This window comes from Mustela lutreola, chromosome 9 (assembly GCF_030435805.1).
Source record: "Mustela lutreola isolate mMusLut2 chromosome 9, mMusLut2.pri, whole genome shotgun sequence".
In the NCBI taxonomy this organism is placed as follows: domain Eukaryota; kingdom Metazoa; phylum Chordata; class Mammalia; order Carnivora; family Mustelidae; genus Mustela; species Mustela lutreola.
In genome coordinates, this window is record NC_081298.1 from 95,947,438 (window position 1) to 95,968,356 (window position 20,919).

The window sequence follows — 20,919 nt, forward strand, 5'->3', positions numbered from 1 at the left end:
GTAAGTGGAGCATGTAAGGGTTCCCATCATAGGCCACTGGAAGAATTGAGAGCTGTTAATTCCCTTCCTGCGGCATGTAGCCATTCATTAAAAAGGCAGGCCTTGGAGGCTGCCATTTGTCTTTTCTCTTGCTCCTACACTGCACGGGTGGAGTAGGGCCAGGTCCTCCTTGCCTTTCTTCTCCAAGTGAAGGCTCATTAAGTAATTCCAATGCAGCAGGTTTGCGGGGGGGGGGGGGGGGGGGAGGGAGGCCCACTAGCCAGTTGGCCGGCAGTAAATATGAAATGCAGTGCAAGCCACGTGGCTCCTGCTGGTCGCCCATGGTTGGTTAGGAACCCAGAGCGAAGCAGAGGATATTCCTGAAGCTTCCTTCAACTTCCAACAAGCTGTCACGGAATGGAGGTGATCACAGGGCCCCTCTGTGTTGCCCACTTCTGGGGTGGTTGGGGCTGGGAGCCACTAAGGAATTCTGTCTTGACCCAGGGCAGAATATCCCTGAAAGTTCTACAAACTAGAGGTTTGTTATGATTATTCTGAAGACAGCTTCACTAACAGAAATCAGTACACCCGCTGTCTTCCCTTACAACGCTGACCAAGAGAACAAGATGCACAGTTAACAACAGGGCAGAGAAAGTGGGCGAGAAGGCTAACTCAGGGCCACACAAACACTAGAGGAGGACTCGGGGCTAATGTATGAGCGTTCAGACACTTTTCCATTGTCCAAGCTTGTCAGACCAGACACTCCTATAATGTCTTGTGCTTCGGCTTAGCCATTTCTTATATTGGGTAGGGTTTATCTGAAAGTCACTTCGAGATGAAGAAGGATAAAATAGAACATGGAAAATTCCAGAAAGGGTCCAAGTATCAAATATTTTTAAACGCTAGTGTTTACAAAGTGGTACTCACTTGGGATTGAAAGCAGCCAAGTCAGTGTGTGCAGCATCCATAAATAGAATACAAACCAGTTACAATGGAAACAAGATTAATTTTAAAAAGAGCGCCCCCGCACAACGAGCTCTTAGGATGAAGAGTGGGGAAGACTGAGAGGGTGCCTTGCCCAGATGGGGCTTTGCAGTAAAGCTGGGAACGTGGAACATTTTGTAAGCAAGCGGCCCACAGACTGGGAAAGAAACACTCTGCACTTAGTTCCCCCCTTGCCCAACTCCTGTTGTTGAGAACTTTCCTTTCATATTCTAATCAAAACTAAATTGTCCTGATTTCAGTTCCTTTACTCTTGGTGAAGAAACTGAAAATCTAATCTTACCAGGGTTAGTGGCTAATAATGGCTATGTATCACTAATTAATAGTTCAATGGAGCAATGTTTCTCAAACTTAGGCATGCATCAGAATCACCTGGAAGGTTTCTTACTATACAGCTGGCCCTACCCCAGAGTTTCTGATTAGCAGGTTTGGGGTGAGGCCCAAGAATTTGTATTTCTAACAAGTTCCCAGAGGTGTTAAGGCTGCTTCTGGCAACCACACTTTGAGAGCCATGGCAATAGACTGACCCAGAATCATGAGGTGACATCAGGCAACTGGGCAAGGCCAGAGGAGGCGCTATTGGGAGGCAAGTAGATTTTCTTATGGCCATCAATTCCAACCTTATATGCTCCTACGTCCCCTGTTCTTAGGACATGTCTATGTTTGGTTTCTCCTGTGGACAGATGATTCTCAGAATGACCAAAGTGCTACATAGGATCCCAGAATTAGGACTGTTTCTAAAAGAGATCAAGGCCATGTACTTCCAAGAGCCATGTTTGTGGGAACATTTGTGTTCAGTCAGTGCAAAGAAGCCACCATCCAATGGGCACAAGCAGCAAATGGGAGTACCCTTATGGGGCCCACGCCACAGAGGAGAGATTCACTCCAGGACAGAATGAAAAGGGCCTGCAGGTAGGATCTCCTCCATCCCTGGGCAAGCAACATGTTCTGGCTTGAAACAAACGTTAGCTTCACGTATTTTTAGATTTTAATAAAATAACTCTAAATTAATGATAGAAAAAATTTAAGTCTAGATTTCTTTACAAAACTAGTGCAGTGAAAGAGGGAGAGAGGATATAATTAAAACTATACTCTCTGAGGTCAGAATATCTTCCTCCCCATGAGGCCTAGTCTAAAGCTGGGTGCACAGTGATGGCACGGTAAATATTTTTGATGGACTTATGATCAATCTTTTATCAATAACATGCGTTAGAGCGCTAAACAACATGAAATCTACTTGTGTCAAACTCCATTCTGATCTGGGCATAGATTTGAAAGCCTCACAAGAGTTCATGAGACCGGCAGGGCCAGCATTGTTAACACTCCTTCATAGCTAGGGAAACTGAGGTTCAATGTGACCTTAGGTGGTCTCTGGACCTCAGTTTGCTCTCTGTGAGTCCAGCTTGGTGGTGCTCAGAGATATATGGATCTCTATTTCTAGATCTATGTATCTACTGGCGTCCTGGCTCTGCAGCATCCTGGCTACCCCAGGCACAGTCCACTGAAGGCTCTGAGGGCATGACTGGGACTGTGAAGGGAAGCCAGTGGTTGAGACTATAGGAAGCCCTAACTAAACAGATGACACTTCTTTGGTCAGTAAGGAATTCCACAGGAATGGCACTGAGTATTACCAGGTTGACCAGTTGGTTGATTCAACCTCCCACCCAGTGCAGAATTTTTTTTTTTTTTGAGAGAGCAAGCTAGTGGGGATGCTGGGGGAGCAGAGGGAGAGGGGGAGAGAGAATCTTAAGCAGGTTCCATGCTCAGCATAGAGCCTGACCTGCAGCTTGATCTTATGACCCTGAGATACGACCTCAGCCAAAATCAAGAGTCTGCGCTTAACTCACTGAGCCACCCGGGCACCCCAGGAATTCTTTTTGCATCACCCTTGGCAGATGGACATCCAGGTAGTGTTCAGGTCACTTGCTACCACCCAAAGGGGCTGATATCTCTCAGGGTGGTATCTCCTACATTTGAGTAGAGAGCTGTGGTGGGGAGAGAGTGAGTGGGTGGGGGCTCGGGGCACATCTGGGATTACCGGTCACCTGTGTCAGGGGCGACACACTCGCATTTGTAGGTGGTGATGGAGTCAGGCTTAAAGTCCATATTGATGGGGTAGTACTTGAAGGCACCAATCATTTTCTTGATGGCATCATAGATGAAGATGAAGCTGATGAGGGTGGAGAAGCCCTCTTCAGTGAAGCGGGTGATATACTTGATGATAAAGCTGGCGTCTGTGGCCACCAGGATAAGGCACTGGATGGCTGAGTGGAGGCCAATCCAGAGGCGGAACTCCATGTAGTCCAGACCATTGCCTCTGGAAGAGAGAGGGAAGGAAGGGGCCTCGAGCCCAGGGCTCTTGGACGTGCTTGGTTCCCCAGACTCACTCTTAGTGGCTCATCTGTCCCCCCTGTGGCACAGATGCCCTCCTGGTAACTGTGAGAGGACTAGGGACAGGGACAATTCCTGGGTAGGGTCTTTGCAAATTCTGGGAAAGAATCTCGTGGGGGTTGCAGGAAGGTGCTAAGACATCTCAATTCTTACACATTTGGTAACAAACACCCAGGATGAAAGAAAAACAGAGAATATCAAAGTGACGAAATCAGGGGAGGCCTCTGAATGGCCTCATGTTGTATATGAAGCATCTGAGCCCAGAGTGGTGACAGGAGCTGCCTGGTTCAGGGCATAGCCTTTGGACCTCCAGCTCACACTGACTTCCAGTTATAATTGTTTACAAACAGTGAGAATGGTCTCCTCTTGTCTTGCCTTGAGGTCTCCCTATCAGTTATGCTAAAATGCTCTAGGATGGCTAAAGGCAGGTAGCTGGAGGGAGTCAGGGGGGACCACCTGGCAGTCCCTCCCACAGGGTGATAAAGGCAGCTTTGGTACCTCCTCACCTTTGCCTCCCTTTTGGGCCTATTCCCTTGTCCTGGCTTTGGTATAGTGCCCCAGGTGTGATAGCAGGCGCCGGGGGCTACCAAGGGCACCTACTTGCTGAAGTCGAAGAGGAGCTTCTCAAAGATGAGGATGGGCCCTGTGCTGCTGAGGATGATGAGAGGCTGTCCCGAGAAGAGGCAGAACAAGGAGCCGGCCATGGCAGTGCCCAGGAAGCTCTCCATCACTCCCTGGGGGCATGAGGAGTATAAGGCTCAACGGAGGCAGGAGAAGAGACCTCTAAGCATAGCCTAGAACCCAGCCAAGGGCTCAGGCCACAGTGTTCATCTTTCATTTTTCCCTTTCCTCCCAAAATTCACTATGTGGTATACCTGAAAACTAATATAACATTGCATGTCAACTATACTTCAACAATAAAAATCAAAAAAGAATAGAGTGCAATTAACACTACTTAACAGATAATAAACATTAAAAAAGTTTGATCTGTTTATGTCATCCTTACATTTGGACTTTAGTAACATGATTTAGCTTTAGGTCTTTTAATACTACTGGCTTTTTTTTTTTTTTTTAAAGGGTAAAGAATTACTAAAAATGATGGTCCAAACCCAGGGTGGCTGAAACCCAAGCCTTAGTTTTGGGATTATGGAGCCACCAGGTGGCTACCGCCACCTGGTGGCAGCAGTTTTATGAAGGTTTGCACTAGGGTCCTAGGCTCACACACACCTGATAATTGTCAGTGGCATCCCCCAGGAGCCCACCAAATGTGATTGCATTGGTGATGCAGCCGAGGTAGATGAATAGGATGGCAGAGATGGACTGGATGTGGAAGCCGTCGTAGAAGTCACTTGGGAACCAGGGCAGCTTCCTCTTGATATCCAGACACAGGCCACCGAAGAACCTGCTCAAGACAGGCCCAGGGGCTACTTTCTCCCCAAAACACCAGGCAGGGGCAGGGCTATTTACAGGAGCCTGCAGAGTCTGGGGCAAGGAAGGGAACTTGACTAGAGGTGGATGGGGACAGAGACCTTCCTACCAGAACATGAAATGGCAGGGAAGGATTTTTGCAGGACAGAAAAGATTGTGGTCAGTATCATCCCCACTGGAAAGGTGGTCATGGACAGCCTGGATGGGAGAGAGGGGAGGCCTGCTGGGGACATGTTCTGGAGTAGACCTAACATTCCATGGGGAATGGAAATCGTGGGGTCCACAGAAGTCCTGGCTGTCCTCCTCAGGGATGTCCCTGCTCATCTTCAGGGCCCCTGACTGTGCTTGTTAAACATAGGTGTGTCCAACTTTAGGAGAAAACAACATCCCAGATTCATCAAGGGCAAATTCTTGAATTTATAACTGGTTTCTGTATTCTCCAGAACAATCAAGTGGGGAATTTGAGTTTAACAATAGTGTTTATTGGGCCTACTATTCCCCCACAGCTCCTAATGCAATGCTTGGCATGGAGGCAGGTTTCTCAGCCTTGGTACTATTGGCATGTCCGTCTGGGTAATCCTTGGTCGTGGGGCTGTCCTGTGCCTCATAGCAGGCCAAGCAGCATCTCTGGCCTCCGCCCACTAGATGCTAGCAGCATCCCCCTTCTCGTTGCGGAAAACAAAAATGTCTCCAGACATTGCCAAATGTCTCCTGGGGGAGGATGAGGGTATAGGCAAAGTTACTCCCAATTTGGAACCACTGGCTGGGATAGAGCCAAAGACATATAAAACATGACTCTATTCTCAAAGTCATAATTCACGCATTGCTTTGCAGGGCCATGTCCTTCCCTAAATTCAGAGCAACCTGAATTATTCTAAGAGTCAGCAAGGAAACCCAGCCCAATTCCTCTCTCTCTTTTAAAGAAAGAAAAAAGAAAAATTCAAATGGCACTGTTATGGATTAAATTGTGTCACCCCCCCCCCCCACCAAAGACACATTGAAATCCTAACCCCAGTACCTGTGGATGTGACCTTCTAGGGAAATTGGGTCTTTGCTGATGTAATCAGGTTAAGATGAGGTCATGGCAGTGCCCTAATCCATTATGACTGCTGTCCTCAAAAGAAGAGGAAAATGCCCCAGGAAGAACAGGGAGAAGACCAAGTGAGGTCAGACGCAGAGACCGGAACCACACCGCCACAAGTCAAGGACACTGAGGATCGGAGGCCACCACCAGAAGCTGGGGAGAGGGAAGGAAGTTGTCTCCCAGAGTCTCGGAGCGGGCCTTGCCCATGCCTCAATTTGGAACTTCTACCCTGCAGAACCGAGACCGGAAGCTTCTGTTGCTTAAGCCACCTAGAATGTGACACTCTGTTAGGACAGCCCTAGAAGACTCATACAGGAACAGAGTCCAGAGAAAAGTTCGGGTGCTTCCACTCCTGTGCTGGGCCCCACTTCCCTTCTCCTGCGGAAACCCTGTCGCCAGATCCGGAGGGGTTTTGAGGGCGTGGGGAGGAAAAGAGTGCAGTGGCCAAACCCCGTGGCCGCGAGGGGGCGCTGCACGCAGCGGTGGGGAAGGTTCCCGCGGCTGGGTGAGGAGGCAAGCCTAGAGGTTGGCCGGTGTCACTGTCAGGCCTGGGGTGGGCACCTTCCCGTCCAGATAAGCTCTTCTCCGATTTCGTGCACGGCTGGCATCTCTCCATCGTCCCCGTTGCTCCCTCCGCCGGCCCCGCCGCCGCTGCCACCGCCTCCGCCGCTGCCTCCCGCAGCCGCCCCGCCGCCTCCCCCTGCAGAGCCGTTCATCTGGCCTAGCTCCATAAGCGAGAACACAGATTTCCTGTAAGGAATAAGGGGGTCATGGAACGGTGGGGCTCCCAATCCTGGCACGAGCTTAGGCCCTCTAGAGCTGTTCAGAGAACGCGTCTTACCTCTCCAACAAAAAACATGAACTATCTTAAAAGACAGAGACAAATGCAGAAAATGATCTCACAGTACCCACACACGGGTCACCCAGAAGTTATGGATGTTTACATGCAACATATTGCTTGCTTTTTTTTTTTTTTTTTTTTTTTTTTAAGAAATAAAATGACACCAGGAGAAGAAATAGCATAAACCTGTCTATGCTGACCACAAAAGCCGTGGACAGACTCCAAACTCCCTTTGAAGCCCAACATCCCTCACCACCCCTCCATCCACATACACACCTCTTATCAGCAGAGGGCACCTTCTTGGGGGGCTCAATTCGGATATTTGGGTCCCATTCTCCAGGGGGAAGGACGATGACCTCATCCAGAAACTCATCAATCCCTGCTATCAGATCGTCCCGATTCCGGGCTTTATAGGCCACGTCACTGAAGAGCTGGCAAGGGAAGAGGAAGGGGCCATCTCGCTGAGGGCTGCCTCTTAGCCACCTCCAGGGAGCACATAACGTACAGCATTGGAGAAAACCCCTCTGAACATTTGTTCCCTCCAGCTCACTCTCCGTCTTTAGGGAAGGACAGAGTCCTGCAGGTGAAATTGAAATTCTGCACAATAGGGAGCAGCAGGCCTTGAGGGAAGGCCTGAAGGCCAGGTCTCCGTGGCCTAGCTGTAGGGCTTTGGCTGAATGACTTAACCTTTCTGCTTTCAGTTTTGCATGGAACAAGCTCATTCAAAAGCCTGTTAGAGCCCAGTCCCAGAAGCTCAGCTATTTTAGATCTGATTTTAACTTCCTAGCCCCTCATCCTTGGAGGGTCAGGCTGCATCTTTCCAGGCTGTCTCCAGAGTGGTGTTCTTTCTGATGTAGAGCTTGCGCCTGCATTGAATGTCTTCTAGGTTCCCCATCACTCCTGGGACAGAGAGAGCTCTAAGCTGTGCCTCTAGGCTCCATGTCATCTCTGGCTCATCTCCTGCTCTTGAAAACCTTACACTGAGCCTAAGTTGAACCACTTTTATCCAGCTTCTCCATTTCCAAGCTTTGGCTCCTGTTCCCTTTCTCTGGAATGCCTGCCTCTTAGGCTTGTGCAGGGTTGACCTAACTCCTGCTCATCCTTTGCATAAAGCCCTCTCCTGCAGGAAGCCTCACCTGGCTACCGAGACAGTTAGCATGTGGTTCCCTTCAGAATTACAGGTCTGTCTCTCCCACTTGACTGGTGCTCCTAAAGGGCAGTGACTGCCCCCTGACTCTCATAGCCCTCAGCGCCCCACACAACCTGGCACACAGGAGTGCTCCAATGTGCCTGTGGGGTAAGCAAGTGAACAGAGGCCCGGTGCCTGACGCAGGAGCCGTGACAGTCAGCAGTATGCGTTTCTCATTACCACTTACATCGTCTACCATAAGGGTTGCAATGGCGCGGCCAATTTCATTGTAGGATTTTGCTCTCCCAGAAGGTCCGAGCAGTATGAACAGAAATCTGCAAAGATGAAGCGGGAGGAGGTGGAAGAAAGCGAGAAGGAAAAATAGAAGCAGGTGAAGAGAGGGATTCTCTGGCCCTGGACATTATTCATTCTCAGCTCATGAACTGACCACACACTTGTCCCTTTCCTCCTTTAAATCCCATATTTGCTCGGCAAAGACATCTTTTCTTCACTTCCACCAGCCCCCGCTTGCAGTCCCCATGGTCTTGCTGCCCAAGCCCAGCCAACGGTGTCTGTCTCAGCTCCTTCTTTTTATGATTATTTTAAATAAAGTCTAAAACTCTTTCCTAGTCAGAAGATTTCCCTCCCCAGCAATTGCCTGATTTTCCTTCTGTGTTTTAGGGGTGCCTCCAACAGTACTTTGTGCCAACTGCATGGACAGCTGGCTTCCCTCTGGTGGATGGGGGCTCAGATTTCAGTGACCCTCACCTGGTGGGAACAGGCACCTCGGTCACTCCTCCCAACATGGCTGACTGGATAAGGCGCACAAAGGCGATGAATGGCTGGTCCAGGAAGTCCACCTCACCCACAAGCACGTTGGAGGCTTCTGAGTCCTTAGGGATCTTCTTCATGAATTTGTTTTTCAGCTGGTCAGGGAGGGGGAAACAAGATGTCCATGGATACTCTCATCCGTGGTTTCAGCTCTCGGTCCCTCAACCCCCTGCAGATTGCTGTGAAGGTCTGACTTTAAAAAATTCTCCAAGCATTTCTCAGGAGAGCGAAATAACCAAATATTTTGCCCTATTCTGCAAATGAGGAGACTCAAAATTGGTTAACCCCAGGAACAAACAAGCCTGGAAGGAACAGGCGATGACTTGACCCCTAAGACATTCCTTGATGGGTGGGAACTTTGCTGAACTAAAGCGTGAGCCGAGGGGTCAGACAAGAGACCCAGGGTTGCTGGACATCAGGCCTCATCCCCAAGCCCTCTGAGGCCCAAGTAGATGGCAGCTGGCTCTTCCATGCTGGGCACACAGCCCTCCCTGTCTGCCTTCATCTTGGGTGGCCGTGGGAAGGATGAGCCCATTCTGACAAACAGGGCAGACATGCTTTGAAATCAGCTTCCTGGCTGACAGGAGCCACTGGACCCCACCTCCAAGTCTGAGGGAGACTTCCATGGCCCCAAGACACCCCCAGGGGAACTCCCAAGAAAACTCATAGCTTCTGACACTTTCCAGCTAAGACCATTGACATGCTAGGGGCTAGTGTCTGTTCAGGGGAGGAAGGTCAAATAGGCAGAAGGAGTGGGGTCCAATATAAGAGGTACTGGAGACAGGTCCTCGTCCCAAACTCATTTCCACTCTCTATGTGCCTGGCTTCATTCCTAGGGTTAAAACATGGACTCCTCTGAGTCCTATGTACAATGAAAATGCCCCAAGGACAGTCTTTAATTTGTCTCTGAAAGACTTTCACCAGGCAATGTTTTCTCATCATGGCTTCACCACCTGCGTGCATGACTGTGGTAGTTTTTCCCTCTAAATAACATTCCAGAATATTCCTTCCTAAGTTGCTCCCAAAGTAAGGGCTCTCGAATCAGACTGCCTAGGTCAAATCACGGTTCTGTTAACCTTTCAGGGCATGGACTTGGGCACATTATTTAACTGCTTTAAGCCTCAGGGTCCTTGTCAGTAGAGCGGAGATGGTAAGAGCAGCTGCACAATGCTCACAACAGCTCAGCATGGGCTAGTGCGTGCAGTGTGTGGACCTTAAATGTTTACTGATGCTCTTCTTCCTATTACTTTAGCCAAAGGGCCCTGGGGACTCTGACACAAGGGACTTTGTTTTGCCTTCCACCAAACTTGGGGTGCCTTGAAGGTCTGCAGGTCACTCAAGCTCCTGAGGGGTTCTCACCAAATTTCATGTTTCCTTCAACACCTTTCTTCCTCTTCCTGGGGGCACAGGCAAGGGGATCATGATCCTGCTGCCTTCAAGATGTGTGGGGGTTGCAGTAGAAAAGGGCTCCCACCAGGCTTCCCCAGGGGCATAGTCACAGGGTACCTGGGCTGTGGGGCTTAGAATTTGGACTCAACATGTTTGTAGGATTCTGATCTGCTCGTGGGGGTTTTAGGCAAGCTGGTGGGAGACAAGAATGAATGTTATCCTCCCCCAGCCTAGAAGACCCACCAGTGGGCACTGGCCCTGTTGTCTCCACAGGGAGGCCTCACTGCTTTTCTCTGCCAGCCCAAATTTCCACTCCATCCTTAAAGGTGCTCAGGGGCTTGAAGGAGGTAAAACTCTGTGTGCTGGCCTCCGTCCAACAAATCCCCTGCTCAGGGATGGCTGGGCCCTCACCTGATCATGCTTCTTTGTTCCCCACTCCCGCTAGTGCCTGGCATATAGGGTTTGGTCGGTACCCGACTGATGGGCTGGCCAGTCAACAAGGCAGCCCAGAGCCCCCACCCAGGTGCTTCCTGGGGACTCCTACTCCTTCATAGGAGTGGAGTTCTGCCCATTGGGCTTCCCTGACCAGCACCTTCATGGCAACCAAGAGCAGGGTCTTTACTACCTGGTCTGTGTTTGGGGTATGAGAAATATCATTCATGCTTCTGCTCTGGGTGTGACCTAGGAGAGAAGAAAGGGGGGGGTGGGTCAGGCTCTTGCAGGTCTTTTTCTCTTGGTCCCTATACATGCTTCCCCCAGCTTCACAACCAAAGCAAGGCCCCCTCTTCCCTCACCCCTCAGTCCCCTGAAGCTAGCCTCTGCTCCCTTTTCTTGTCTTTCTTCCCTTCTACTGCACATTCTCCTTTTCCCTCCTCATTCCTCAGTCTGCTGCGCTCTGCTCCCTGCCCCTCCACCCCCTCTCTTGGAGCAGAGATGGAGATGTCTGCTCTGTGCCAGGCCCCGAAGGAGGGGAGGGGACACAGACACACTATCAGCTGAAACTCCTGGTGCCACCGAGCTTAGACTTGTTGGAGAGAAGACCACTTTCACCTCTGTTCTCCATGACCCGTGTGAGTGTCGAGAGTTGCTCAGGGATTTGGCTGGCAGGGGAAGGAGAGTGGGGCTCTCTGTACGAAGAACAGTGACGGCAAATGATCTGAACTACCCAGTGGTTCCTTCCCCCGTCCAGGCAGGAGAAAGTCAGCTCTCATCTTCCAGCAGCAGCCACATCCAAGGGGCACTCTCAGGCCTGTTATTTCTTGGCTTTTCGTGGCCTGTGGCATCCCCTGGTTTCCAGAACTCTGTCCGCTCTTGGCTCCCTTCTTCTTAATTGTATCCAGGATACTCTCCTGCCAGGCTTGGGGCCTTGCTTCGCCTTCACTCCCTGCAGAGGCTTCACCCCTGCATCCTTGTTCAATCGTGTCCACCCTCATTGCTTCACGCCCACCCTGGGCTGAGGATGCCCAGACTGGGTCTCCCTCCCACACTTCTCTCCTGAGCCCCACAATCCCCTGGGCAGTCCCAACTGGCCCTTAAGCTCAACACCCTGGAAAACAGAACTCACAGACTTCCAGCAGATGACTCCCATTCCGCACCTTCTTCTGTTCAGTGCCCCTCCCTCCCTCCCATCCACCAGCCTGGGGGCCTGCCTTGCCTCCCCGACTTCCTCACCTCCTGCTTCTTCTGGTCCTCACATCCCACCTTGAGCCTCCCCTCTCCACTCTTTCTCTGACAGTCTCTCACTTCCAATCTGGTCCCTTTCTAGTCTATTCTTTCTCAAATAAGAATCTGGTCTTGGGGGGCACCTGGGTGGCTCAGTGGGTTAAGCCTCTAAGCCTTCGGCTCAGGTCATGATCCCAGGGTCCTGGGATGGAGCCCCGCATCAGGCTCTCTGCTCAGCAGGGAGTCTGCTTCCTCCTGGCTCTCTGCCTGCCTCTCTGCCTACTTGTGCTCTCTGTCTGTCAAATAAATAAATAAAATCTTTCAAAAAAAAAAAAAAGAATCTGGTCATGGGGTGTGCCTCTACTTAAAGCTTCTCAGAGGTCCCCATTACCTTCATAAGAGAGGCTCCTTTTGTAGGATCCTTTTGTAGGGCATGTGGTCCCTCTTCGGTTTGACCTTCTTGCCCTCAGGCCCTGCCCTCCTCATGAAGTGAACCGCCTCCTACACAGCGCCTTCCTTCTGCTGTTTGTTTCCTTTGTTTGGAACACCCTTCTCCCCTCTCCCCCCCCCCCCACCACATCGCCTGCTCCTGGAAAACCCCATTTATTCTCCAGTACTCAGGCGTGTCTCCTCTTTGAGCCTTCCAGGGGCCAGCCCAGGGAGGGATGGTGTGCACACAGAACCTCCCTCCAGGCCTCCTTTACCACAGTGTTGGGCACAAGGGGGACCTCAGACACAGGGAACAACTGGGAGGAAGACTTGCACAAAGCCATTCTCTGCCGGCTGCCTCCTGGCGTCCCTCTGTGTAATAACCAAGGCCAGAAGGATGGGGACCCGGGGTCATCAGGAGCAGAGAGAAAAGACTATAGCTCAGCCCTTGGCCAGCCCCACCCACACTGCCCACCAAATCACTCCATGGGCCTGGTCATGGCACAGCTGACATAACTTGTTCATATCTTGGCCTTTTAGTAAAAGTCCTTAAAGGAACATACTCTTCTCACTCCTTTTTCTTTCTGTTTTGCAGGTTGTCTTTTCTTTGCTTCACAGCTCAGCTGTGTGCCCCCTGATGAGCTGCCTGAAGGGCCCTGTGAGTGCACAGCTCACAAGCGTCCTTACTCAGCCCAGGCTACGGGGGCCCAAGACTGCCTGTGGCTCACGGTCACAGTGCAGAAGGCTGTCATCCAGTGGGGGCAGGGAAAAGTCCCTGGCCTGTTTCTAATTCCATGTCAAGGACCTCTTCTTACCAAAAACAGGGCTGATGGTGAGAACAAAGTTACAGACTAAGACAAAAGTGCCTAGAACCATAGGACTAGTGCTGATCATGGCAGCACATGATTTAGAGCTGCACCTGTCAGAGCAATCACCTAGACACTTAGGGTAGCAAGTTAGATCCCCAAGGACAGCCCAGGTTTGGGGGTGAAGGTTAGATTTCTTCCAGATGCCTGTTCTGAGAATTCTGGACAGGTTCCCCCCACCACCACCTCGAAAGCCTATGGAAGCTAGCTCTGCTCGCACGGCAGCCGAGCACACACTCACACAGCCGGCCGTAACTGGCACTTTGCCGTATCCTCAGGTCCTCGGTGGAGCGGTGGAGGCTTGGGGCAGCTGCTGGGCTCCGGGCTGGGCTGCGACCTGAGAGGAGGCACAGGAGGGGTCTGGCGTCGGCAGCCTGGCTGTCAGCTTGGCTGACATCTCCAGTCGTTCCACCTAAGCAAAGCTGGGCCTTGAGACACATCTCTTCCCCTTTCAGGAAGAAGGCCTATGTTGGTTGTTTTATGTTTCTCTTTTGAAGTTAATAGTTTGAACAAGATTATAGAGAAAATACTCGTACTCTTGAGAGTGAGATTGATACACAATTGTTAAATAGGCAGCAGGTGTTGTAGACTGTTGGGTTTAGCCCCAACTTCACCACTTACTAGCTGTGTGACCTTAGGTAAATAACTTAACCTCTCAGTGTCTCAGGCTCCTCCTCCGTAAAATGGGGATAATAGGAACAGTATCTAGCCATTGGGTTACTGTGGAGAAGACACGAGTTAACACAAGTGGAACACTCAGAACTGTGCCTGGGACACGCTAAATGCTGACTCCACACCTGCTGTTATTAGCATAGGCTAAACACTTCCTGTTTAAAAAATAAATAAATAAATAAATAAATAAAACCATTCATCTAAAGAGATTCCTCAAGGTGCCTTCTTCAGCAACCTCATCAACTTTGTTCTGGCAGGTTCAGCAAGGCTACTGTCTGGGCATTTCGAGTATAGTATCAAGAGTGGAGGGTTGCAGGCTGGAGGCATGTGCTTGGAACAAGCCACTTGCTCTAAAGGCCCCCGGCTCGGCCAATCACGATGACACCGCTGCAAGATTTACAAGCCCTGGCCCACTTGAGATGAACCCAGAAAATTCTACTGCTTCATTTTCTGCCAAGACTCTTGGCTCTTCCTGGGGGTTCATTGGGAGGCTTTCAAGCTCTTTCTACACACAGACCATCTCTACCAGCATTTTGCAATCCCAACCATACAAGAGAATCTCCTGGGGAGCTCTGTGAACTCCCTATTCCCAGGCCATACCCCAGACCACCCGAATCCAGCTCTCAGGGTGAGGCTGAGGCACAAGGATAGGTTTCATACCCCCAGGTGATTGCCGTGTGCTGCCCAGGCTGAGAATCAGCTCTCTTCTTAGGACTAGTTCTGTTCTGCTGGTGGGGACAACATTGGGGTAGGGATGGGGTAGGCGGCAGGTACAGGCCTGCCAGAGAAGGAGACTGAGGGAGCCCCAGAACCACAGAATTTCTTCAGGATCATGAAGTCCAAAAGCCTCCACGTTGCCAAGACTCTCCAGCCACCAAGGTGGGCTCACTCGGCCCCTGGGACTTGACACCAGCCCCTACATGCCCATCGCCCACGAGCATATGGCCCGACTCACTGGTGGTGGAGACGGACTTTCCAATGTCGACCAAGGAGCGGTGGATGGGCTTCTTGGTTTGGTGACGGTGTTTCCTCAGGAGGACATAGCTGACCCTCTCCCGGAGCTCGGGCCGCAGGAGGCCATCCTCGATTTGCTTCTCAATGACGTCATCTAAGTGGGGAGCAGACACATCTTGTCCATGTAGGACAGAAGGACCAGGTGTGTGTGGGGTCTTAAGTTTCGTCTGTTATCAATGGGTTAAAAGTAACTAAAGGAGACTGGAGCTGTGTAACTAGTCCCAGCTTTGCCACAAACCATGGAAACGCGGGCAGGTTTGGGTACATGGCCTTTGGGTACATGCGTGTGTGTGCATCTGTGTGTGTGTGTGTGTGTGTGTGTGTGTGTACAATTCTACGCTCTATCAATGTTATGGTGAAAAGTCAATGAAGTACCCTAAGAAGCACAGAAGTTCTGTGTTCAATGGTTTAGTGCTAACATGAAGTCCTTTTAGGAAAGCATTTTGGGGAAAACACTTGTGGCGAATTTGGGTGGAACAAAATTCACAAAACATTTTAGGGACAATAAGGCCAGCCTTATTGTCTCCCTTCACTGCTCCACTAAATGAGAGCTAATTCCCTGCAGATGAATGATGATCCATTTACTCTGACAAGAGACAGGTTGCCATGGCCATAGGTATCTCTGACAACGTTAGGAAGCCCCTCTCTCTTTTGCTCCCTTGCAGGATGGCGTCTCAGAGGATGGCATTTTCACTCCTGGAGCTCTACATGGGACCCAGACCTGGAGCCACTGTGCTGGGAGTGTCAGACCAGAGCCTGATCTCTGCAAAATTGGGCAGGCATCACACAGACCCATCACAGGCACGAGGCTGCCGTGGCTTTCTGGGGCCCCAGCCATCCCTGCCTCACCTATGATCTGTGGTAAGGAGCCGCTGTCCAGATCCAGCAGGACCGTCCCCGTCTGCAAGCAGGTCCGCAGCTCGAAGAGGCTGTGCAGTGACAGTGTAGACACGTGCGGCTTGCTCCAGCGTTCGCCTCCTTCCTCTACCTTTTCTTCAAACTTTATCCACCTGGAAGGGGTTAGGATGGGGCTCAGCATGGCCACTGTCCTCAGGAGCAACCCCCTGCGGGTCTCCCGGGGTAAAAGGGTGTGGATTGGCAAGTCACAGGCCTGTCCTACCTGTTGTTGGGACACTGCTGCTGGACTCCCAGGCAGAGCAACTTGGGAACCTTCTCACTCCCACCCCCCCACCCCACCCCCGGCGCTTCTCCTGATGCTGTCGTGCTCAGGGTAAAGTGACATTCCAGAGCAGGACCATAAATGGGCATGAGGGGTCTTTTTGGGGGTGGCAGAAATATTCCCAAACTGGATTTGGTAATGGTTGCACAAATCTGTACATTCACTAAAAATCATTTAATTGTACATTTAAAATGAAGAAGTTGATGATAATCTATAATAATAAAGCTGTATTTTTTAAAAAGAGTATCAGCGGGAACCTGGCTACCCAGGGTGGGTGACACATGTGTTCAGCATCTGCCTTATGGGGTGTGGTTGGCAAGGAGCAGAGAAAGCATTCCTGACAAAAACGTTTTTCCCCACAGCTTCTACTGCAGGGCCTGGAGATTCTACACACCCACTCTGGGTTTTGGTTCTCAAAATTCTTATTAAAATCTATAGATCATCTGGGGAAGGAAAGAAATTAAACCAAGGATGCAGAGGAATTTGTTCTTCCTAGAGGACAGAATCAGAGGCTGGGTAGGGTTGCTGAGTGGAGGCCTGGGATAGCCCAGCAGAGGACAGCAGCAGACAGCCTGGAGAGGTGCCAGGAGCTCACGGCCAGCAGGCTCCTTTGTGAGATACCAACCCCAAGTTAGTGGGTAGCTTCATGTTATTCCAATCAAAATCCTAAAAAAGAGTATTTTTGGGCCATGTGACTAATTCTGAAGTTCTTCTGAAAAAATACATGCCTGAAAATGGTTGGGGAAAGTCTTAAAAAAAGAATGGGCATGGCCATGCTGTTAGGAGACAGAGAAACTCGCCTAAAATCTGGAGTGTGATTCCTGTCTAGATATAGACAAAGGGATCAATGAACAACAGTCTACAAGCAGACCTGGGTCCTCATGGGAATTTGGGTTTTGATAGAGGAGTTGTTTAAAAGATGACCAACTTAAAAAGAATAAAAAAAAAACTTACCTGTCACCTACTTCCAACCAAACACAATATTAAATTCTCTTATGGGTTAAAGTCTGAACATAAAATTAAATCTATGATGGGTGACTCCTGACTCTTAAAAAGAGAAGAAACTCTGGCAATATGCTACAACATGGATGAATCTTGAAGACTTCATACTACATGGAAGCCAGGCGCAGAAGACAAACACTGCATGAGTCCACTTATGTGGAGAACCCGAGTAACCAAATTCACAGAGACAGGAAGTAGAATGGTGGCTTCTAGGGGCTGCAGGGAATGGGGAGTGGGGCTTACTGTCTGATGGATAGTTTCAGTTTTGCAAGATGAAAAACTTCTGGAGATGAATGGTGGAGACAGTCACTCCATCATGAACTTGGGTGAATGTATCTAAGGTCACTGAACCATACACTTAACAGTGGTTGAAATGATAAGATCCATTTTATATATTTTTTCCCACAATTAAAATAAATAATTTAAAATGTATAAACAACAATGAAAATATACTAGAAGAGGATATAGGAGAGTCTTCTCATATTCTTGGTTCTCTAGAAAGAATTCCTAAACGAGATGTAAAACCACAAGGGAGAAAAAAGTGGGCAGCTTTTGTTACATGAAAATAAAGTAAACTAAAACTTCTGTATGACAAAATAAGACAAAGTTCCAAGAAATGCAACACCGTGGGAAAATATTTACAATACACAGGGCATCAAAAATTGATATTTATAATATCACACAACTCCTTCATATCAGTAAGAGAAACTCAAATTACCCAACTGAGAAGTGAATGATTCTGGAAAGAAATGAAGATGGCCAAAAGACCTTCAACTTTACTAGGAATCGAGGACATTTAAGTTATTGCAAATGGGATGACATTCTTCATTCCCCATATTGGCAAAAATGAAAAAGACGGGTCACTTCCACTGTCAGTGAAAACATGGGGGATGTGGGTGTGAGACTAGTGGGTGTACGTACACAGTGTACGCGTTGTATGCCTATGCTGTGAGTATGTGTACAGTGGAACAGCACACTCTTGGTGTGGGGAACTGGGCAGCTGCTGTCAACATTTAGTGGGCATGTCTTTTGTTGCAGTGATTCCATTTCTAAGAAATTATCACAGAAATATCATGACACACCTGCATACAGTAAAATGTGTACAAGGATATTCACTGCAGCTTTGTTCTTAAAGGTGAAGAACTAGAAACATGGTCACATTCCCCACATGCCTGCTGCACAACATCCTTCAGAGGTAAAGAGTATGAGAGTGAATGATGCATACTGACAGGACAGACACTACCATCCCATTTTATAAAAAAAGAAACACACACATCCTTGTGTTTGGCTACATGTGTCTAAAAGTGCCTGGCAGAAGCTTTAGAAGGCTAACTGTCAAATGGTCAACAATGAGCCTGGGGAGAGGAGTGGGTTTGCTGGTGGGAGAGGGCTTAAGAGACTCTCACTCTGCTTGGGTTTAATTATGGTAGCAACAGGGCAGCCTGACAACCAGGTTGTGTGAGTCCCAGCTCCATCATTTATTAGCTGTGGGCTTTATCATTTTGTTTTCTTCAGGAATAATAATAGTATGCAACAGAGCAGAGTCCAAGACAAAAGGCACATTCTGTTGGTGCTAGTTATTAAGGTAAAAATAAAGAACATCGCTTTTATAACTTTAGAAACAATGAAATATAAGAAAGCAGAGGCTTTCAAAGATCTTGCAACCAGAGGACACCATGGTTGATATTTCAGGACTATCATTATTATTATATTTATTTTTTGAGAGAGAGAGAGAGAGAGTGCATGTGAGGTGAGGAGGGGTAGAGGGGGAAGGGGACAGGGACAGAGACCCTTAAGCAGGCTCTATGCCCAGTGTGGAGGCTGAAATGGGGCCCCATCCCAGGACCCTGAGATCATGCACCTGACCCAAAATCGAGAGCCTGACATTTCACTGACTGAGCCACACAGGTGCCCCTCCGCAACTATCATGATAGGTCTGTGGGCATCAATGCACATGTGTACATATGCACACACACAACTTTACATTAATGACACCATAAGGATATAATACCTATTGGACATTCTTTCATGTCTACAAGTGTCTAAAAATATTTATATCATTTTAAAGGCTCTTTAGCGTTTATCTTGTTGCATAAATGGACCACAATTGATATGAATAACCCTCACTTGGTGGACATTTAGGTTATTTCTAATTTTTTCTTACAGATTTGATTTATTCATTTGAAAGAGAAAGGGGGGGGGCAAGTCTGAACAGGGGGAGGGGCAGAAAAGAGGGAAAAGCAGACTCCCCGCTGAGAGGGAGCCCAGTGCAGGGCTCAATCCCATGATCCTGAGATCATGACCTCAGCAGAAGGCAGATGCTTAATTGACTGAGCCACCCAGGTGCCCCCTAATTATTCTTTATTATAAATAAGGCTGGCTTGAATATCCCTGGCCCTGTTCAATAATTCCTTAGGATAAGCTGTGTCTGTACACTTTTAAGTGAAGGATATACATTGCCAAACTGTTCTCCAGAAAGCTTCTGTGAATTTACACTTTCACCAATGCACAATCTCACATTACCTAAAGTCTCTCAAATGCTGGTATTGTCATTCTTTTTCACTTTTGTTCATTCGGTAATTGAAAATTTACATCACGTTTGCATTCTTCTGATTACTAGTGAAGTTGGACATTTTTTTCCTTTGTCAGAATTCCTCTTTACACAACTGTGTGAGTGCTCTGCCTTGTGAATGCCTAACTTACATTTATTTGTGACCAGTTAACCAGGGGCCTGGCAGGGCCTTAGGGGCTTGAATGGACACAGGATGGGAGGTTGGATTAAAAGAGGCTTGGGAGGTGAAGACCTATAACATGGGGGCTGGAGCAGAGACCATGCATACACTTGTCTCAAGATTTACCAAAACGTAGCTGACTTTTTTAAATGGGAAAAATCTGTTTGGGGAAATACCAGCTAAATTATGGTAGATCCAAGACTGTGTGATGTCAATACAAAGTTTTTCTGAAAGCGGTATTAATATAAGAGTTGGACACATTCAAAGGACACATTCAAATATTTTGATTGAAAAGATCCAAGACTGCGTGAAGTCAATACAAAGTTTTTCTGAAAGTGGTATTAATATAAGGGTTGGACACATTCAAATGTTTTGATCGAGAAGATGCTTGCCCTCTCCCTGAGAGTCTTTCTCCCATGCAAGCAATCATATTGCCCTGTTTTTTCTCTAAAATATGCAAGATAAATTATACTGTCACCTTGTCACTGAAGACCCTTTGCGACTCTATAGCCTTGCCCTATCCACCAAAAGGTGTGATGTATCCCAGTACACTGGGCCGCTTGCATTGACGGCTCTCTACCCTGTCTCACAAACTTCCTCGGTGAACTTTCTCTGGCAGCTCTCTGCCATGACATCCGTACTTCAGTTTTCTGCCTATACAAATCCAACTCCACCCAGAAAGAGTGGGTGAGAGCATACCTTCTCTTTGAAATATCCTCTATTATCTCCAGGCAGCAAGGACATCAGTTCTCTCTTCCCCCCAGAACTTCAAATATTTGTACTGTATTGGGTCCCCACAACACAGTCGGAGCACAGTTTGCAGAAAAACAAAGTTATCTATTTCCAAGTTCAGGGCAATATCAGATCTAGTCTCCTACTACCAGCATCCCTGGAGAACTTGATTTTGAAGAATCCCAGGACACTCAACAACTTTGCTAGGAACAGCTCTCCAGGTCCTTTTTGCAACTATTTTGGGAATCCAGATGTTGCGACAGTGAGCCAGTGCCCTGAAACTTAACTTTGTGTTTTTAATAGAGACTATTAGACATTGAGCTCACTTTTACCTTGAGTGGAACATGGAAACATGGAGGACCCAAGATGTGTAGCAATGGTTTTCAACTTTGGCTGCTAATTAGAATTGCCTTGTAAAATACAGATGCCTGGATGGTCACCCCTTCTGGAGGGTGGCCTGACCCTGAAAGCTCCCAGTTAATGTGACTGTGCCCTGAGGGTTGAGGAGCCCTTGCTCTTGAATCATACAGATCTGTGTCACTCAGGGATGGCTGGA

At 48.7% G+C, this 20,919-nt stretch overlaps 1 protein-coding gene across 5 annotated transcripts in view; it reads right to left on the reverse strand.

Annotated features, from left to right (window-relative positions):
• Positions 1 to 20,919, reverse strand: part of SLC4A5 (solute carrier family 4 member 5) — a 107,560-nt gene that overhangs the window by 28,463 nt on the left and 58,178 nt on the right. For all 5 annotated transcript variants that reach the window (XM_059188097.1, XM_059188101.1, XM_059188099.1 and 2 more), the window contains 11 exons: positions 15,567 to 15,727; positions 14,672 to 14,811; positions 13,273 to 13,495; positions 10,700 to 10,755; positions 8,623 to 8,780; positions 8,102 to 8,189; positions 7,002 to 7,156; positions 6,446 to 6,634; positions 4,600 to 4,774; positions 3,973 to 4,106; positions 3,027 to 3,298 (listed from right to left, as the gene is read on the reverse strand). In XM_059188097.1, the coding sequence (XP_059044080.1) occupies positions 3,027 to 3,298; positions 3,973 to 4,106; positions 4,600 to 4,774; positions 6,446 to 6,634; positions 7,002 to 7,156; positions 8,102 to 8,189; positions 8,623 to 8,780; positions 10,700 to 10,755; positions 13,273 to 13,495; positions 14,672 to 14,811; positions 15,567 to 15,727 (1,751 nt within the window). The remainder of the gene's footprint in view (positions 1 to 3,026; positions 3,299 to 3,972; positions 4,107 to 4,599; positions 4,775 to 6,445; positions 6,635 to 7,001; positions 7,157 to 8,101; positions 8,190 to 8,622; positions 8,781 to 10,699; positions 10,756 to 13,272; positions 13,496 to 14,671; positions 14,812 to 15,566; positions 15,728 to 20,919) is intronic.